Below are 3284 nucleotides of genomic sequence, written 5' to 3'. Positions count from 1 at the left end.
TGCAGATGGTGAGATTTCATTCTTTTTTGTGGCTGAGTCATATCCCATGGTATATAATCTTATTTTTATGGCTCAGTAATGTTCCATTATATATATGTACCTCTTAATTTTGTATCCACTCATCGACTGATGGGCGCTGAGGTTGCTTCCATAGCCTGGCTATTGTCAATAATGCTGGGGTGCATCTGTCTTTTCAATTTGGTGTTTTAGGTTTCTTTGGATCAATACCCAGAAAGTGGAATTGCTGTGTCCTTCTTTGTAGCTGGTTACAGCTTTTGCTTTAAAGTCTATTTTTTAATCCTTTCGCTTTTACTAAAAGGGGAAGGAAGGCCATTCTGAGAATAGACCAGAACTGAAATCTTTTACACTATCAGGACCAATAAAAGGTATCTTTTATAAAAGGACAAGAGATAGATAGACTTGTTTTTCCACTTACCCCTGTATTCATTGGTTGATTCATGTATGTACCCTGACCTGGGATCGAACCCGCAACCTTGGGGAATCGGGACAACATTCTAACCACCTGAGCTCCCTGGCCAGGGCCTGAAGAACGGTTCTTGATAAGATTTGGTTTTCGTCACATTCTCTGGACTTAAAAAGGGAAGCAAAATTAGAGTCGAGTCTGCCTTTGGGTTTTTGCTTGATTATGAGAGAGAAACATCAATCAGCCACCTCCCGCAGACTCCCCACTGAAGATGTCCCCGCCACCAAGGCACATGCCCCTGACCAGAATCGAACCCGGGACCCCTCAGTCCCCAGGCCGACGCTCTATCCACTAAGCCAAACCGGTCACGGCTGATTTTTCTTTTATTTGCTCTTGCTGTGTTGCAGTGAGAACCTCTGCCCACCGTGAGCTTTTGAATTGGCTAGACTTTTTTTCCTGTGGAGGGTAAAATCTTATGAGTCATTGAACATAGCGTCAGGCACACGGGACACGAACTTGCTTTAGGAACCCATTTTTATTGACATGAAGCAATCATGGAGCAGCCCGGGAGAGAATGAGAGCTGAGAATAGAATTAAAAGCAGAAGTGTGGGTTTTCACAAATTCCTATCAGGAGGGGTATATGGGCCTTTGATGCTGATAAGACTCCTGCCCTTCACTCCACCCCAAGTGGCTGGAGAGTGGAAGAATTCTGGTTGTGGCCATGCAGCAGCTACTTAGGGGGGCTCTGAACCCCAAGGGAAATGATGTATGTGCCTCCATTTCATTATGTGTAAAGTATCTATATATATAAAAGCCTAAGCTTCCGGCTGACCATTCGACCAGTAGCTATGACATACAATGACCACCAGAGGGCAGATGCTCAATGCACAGGCATGGAAACATGGGACAGACTGATGAATCTCAGAAGGAAGGGGAGGGGGGGAAGGGGGAGGGGGAAAGTGGAAGAGATTAACCAAAGTTCTTGTATGCATACTAGAGGCCCGGGGCACAACCTCCCCTCGCCTCCCCCTCGCCCCCCCGCAGCCCGCCCCCGTGCACCGATGTGTGGGGATCAGGCTCAAACTGGCTCTCCAATATCCCCCGAAGGGTCCCTGATTGCGAGAAGGTGCAGGCCAGGCCAAGGGACTCTGGTGTTAACATAAAAAGCCATAATATTGAATCCTGACTGCCACACACTGTACTTAATGTTTCCCATGCACTTATTCATTCAGATAGTTATCGAATACTACTATGGGCGGCCACTCATCTAAGCACTGGGACTCTAACAGTGAGCAAAGGCCCCATGCCTCAGGGTCTTAAATGTGTTGAATCTGCCCAAGGACCTTTAGAAGTCAATATCATGCCATCTCTACCCCTGCTTGAGGGGTGAGGAAATGAAAGCTGAAAGTGGTTAAGTAAAATCTGCCCCCACATCACACCTCTAGTAAGTGGTTGAGTTGGGATTCATGCTTTTGCTTCCTACAGCTCACTCGAGGGTCATGCCTCTGAGATGGCCGGCAGGGGTGTAGGGAGAGCGAAAAGCTGGTAAGGAGGATCCCTAGGTGCAGCGAGCACCCTGGGAGTGTGAGAAAGTGGAGATGAAGGTGCCTGAGAATAAGAACGATTCTCACTGCCCCGTGGCTTGAGAATGGAGCTGAGGTTGGCTTGGGGTTGGTCCTTGATCCAGGGCGGAGCAGCCCCGCTCGTCGTAGAATCATGTGGATTTAGGGGTCCTACGCGTGTCTAAGGGACACTTGACTCCGACCCACCTTGGTGTTTGTGGGGAACCCTCCGTGAGAGGAAAACACTGCTGTTTACAGGAACCGGTCTACGAACTGTACTGAGAGGGTGAGGGTCATTAACCTCTCTGCCTCCCCGCCACCCCCCCCCAAAATAAACCTTGCTGTCCTATTGGAGTTGACTAACGACCTTCCAGGTAAAAGGGACAGAGCACGGCGTCTGGCACAGAATGTGAATTCAGTAAAGGCCGGAGGACAGACGAATAATCTCAACTCGTACTCACACAACAAGCAGGCAGAGGCAGTTACGGGGCACTTGGCACCCCCAAAGCCAGTGGGATTTTCTTCAAGCACTCAGCTCCCCCATGGGAAAAACCAGGGCAGGTACACATGCCCCACAGCATGTCCTCTGAAATGCAAAGGCTGCAGAAAACATGGGGGGCTCCCAGGAGGTCAGAGCGGATGGTTTTGCTGTCCTTCTTCTTGGGCTACTGAGAAGTCCAGAAATGAACAGAGGGTCCCTCCCTTCCCGCACAGTCCCCCTTCCTCCTCCCTCCCGTGAAGACGAAAAACATCCGAATCAAGACATTCCAATCTGCAGCGCCTCACTCGGCCGGACAGAAAGGTACTGACTTAGTCCTGTTTCTCTTTCCCAAGACAAGTAAGGGTTTTAGGGCAAAGGATAGGAAATACTGATAAGTCATCAAGTTCACTGACTCCCCGGGGGACCCTTGGTCCTGTCCCCACCACACACAGTACCATCTCCTCCTCTTAGTGCAAGTCTCCCTTTGTTGAGAAAGAGAATGCAGTAGAGAGAAAATTCTCCCGTCCCCCCCACCCCACACACACACACCCTCCACCCAGCACACAGGCCCCTGACACACACACAATGTCCTGTCACTGTGATCAACCCACTCACTTCTCGGCCGGCACCTTCCCAAAACGCACAGTGGCCTGAACTTCGTCTCCAGCAGAGTGAGGGGGGGGACGGCTCATCCAAAGCCCCCTCCCTACCCCTTAGCAGGGAGTCCTTTTGAGTCACCACCCTGTCCTTTTTTGTTCGTTTGTCCGTCCGTCCGTCCGAGCGCCGGTTCACGGCAGGCAAGGTTGTCTGCACGTG

General features: G+C 50.2%; 1 protein-coding gene across 1 annotated transcript in view; it reads right to left on the bottom strand.

The window, feature by feature from the left end:
* Positions 1 to 1983: 1983 nt before the first annotated feature.
* The window catches only part of LOC102772796 (hydroxycarboxylic acid receptor 1), a gene marked incomplete at its 5' end in the record, with an annotated part of 2119 nt that continues 818 nt past the window's right edge, over positions 1984 to 3284 (bottom strand). The window contains one exon of the mRNA XM_006768976.2: positions 1984 to 2001. Within this exon, the coding sequence (XP_006769039.2) occupies positions 1984 to 2001 (18 nt within the window). The remainder of the gene's footprint in view (positions 2002 to 3284) is intronic.

Source organism: Myotis davidii, unplaced genomic scaffold, assembly GCF_000327345.1.
Source record: "Myotis davidii unplaced genomic scaffold, ASM32734v1 scaffold223, whole genome shotgun sequence".
Lineage (NCBI taxonomy): Eukaryota > Metazoa > Chordata > Mammalia > Chiroptera > Vespertilionidae > Myotis > Myotis davidii.
This window is presented reverse-complemented; position numbering and strand designations above follow the sequence as displayed.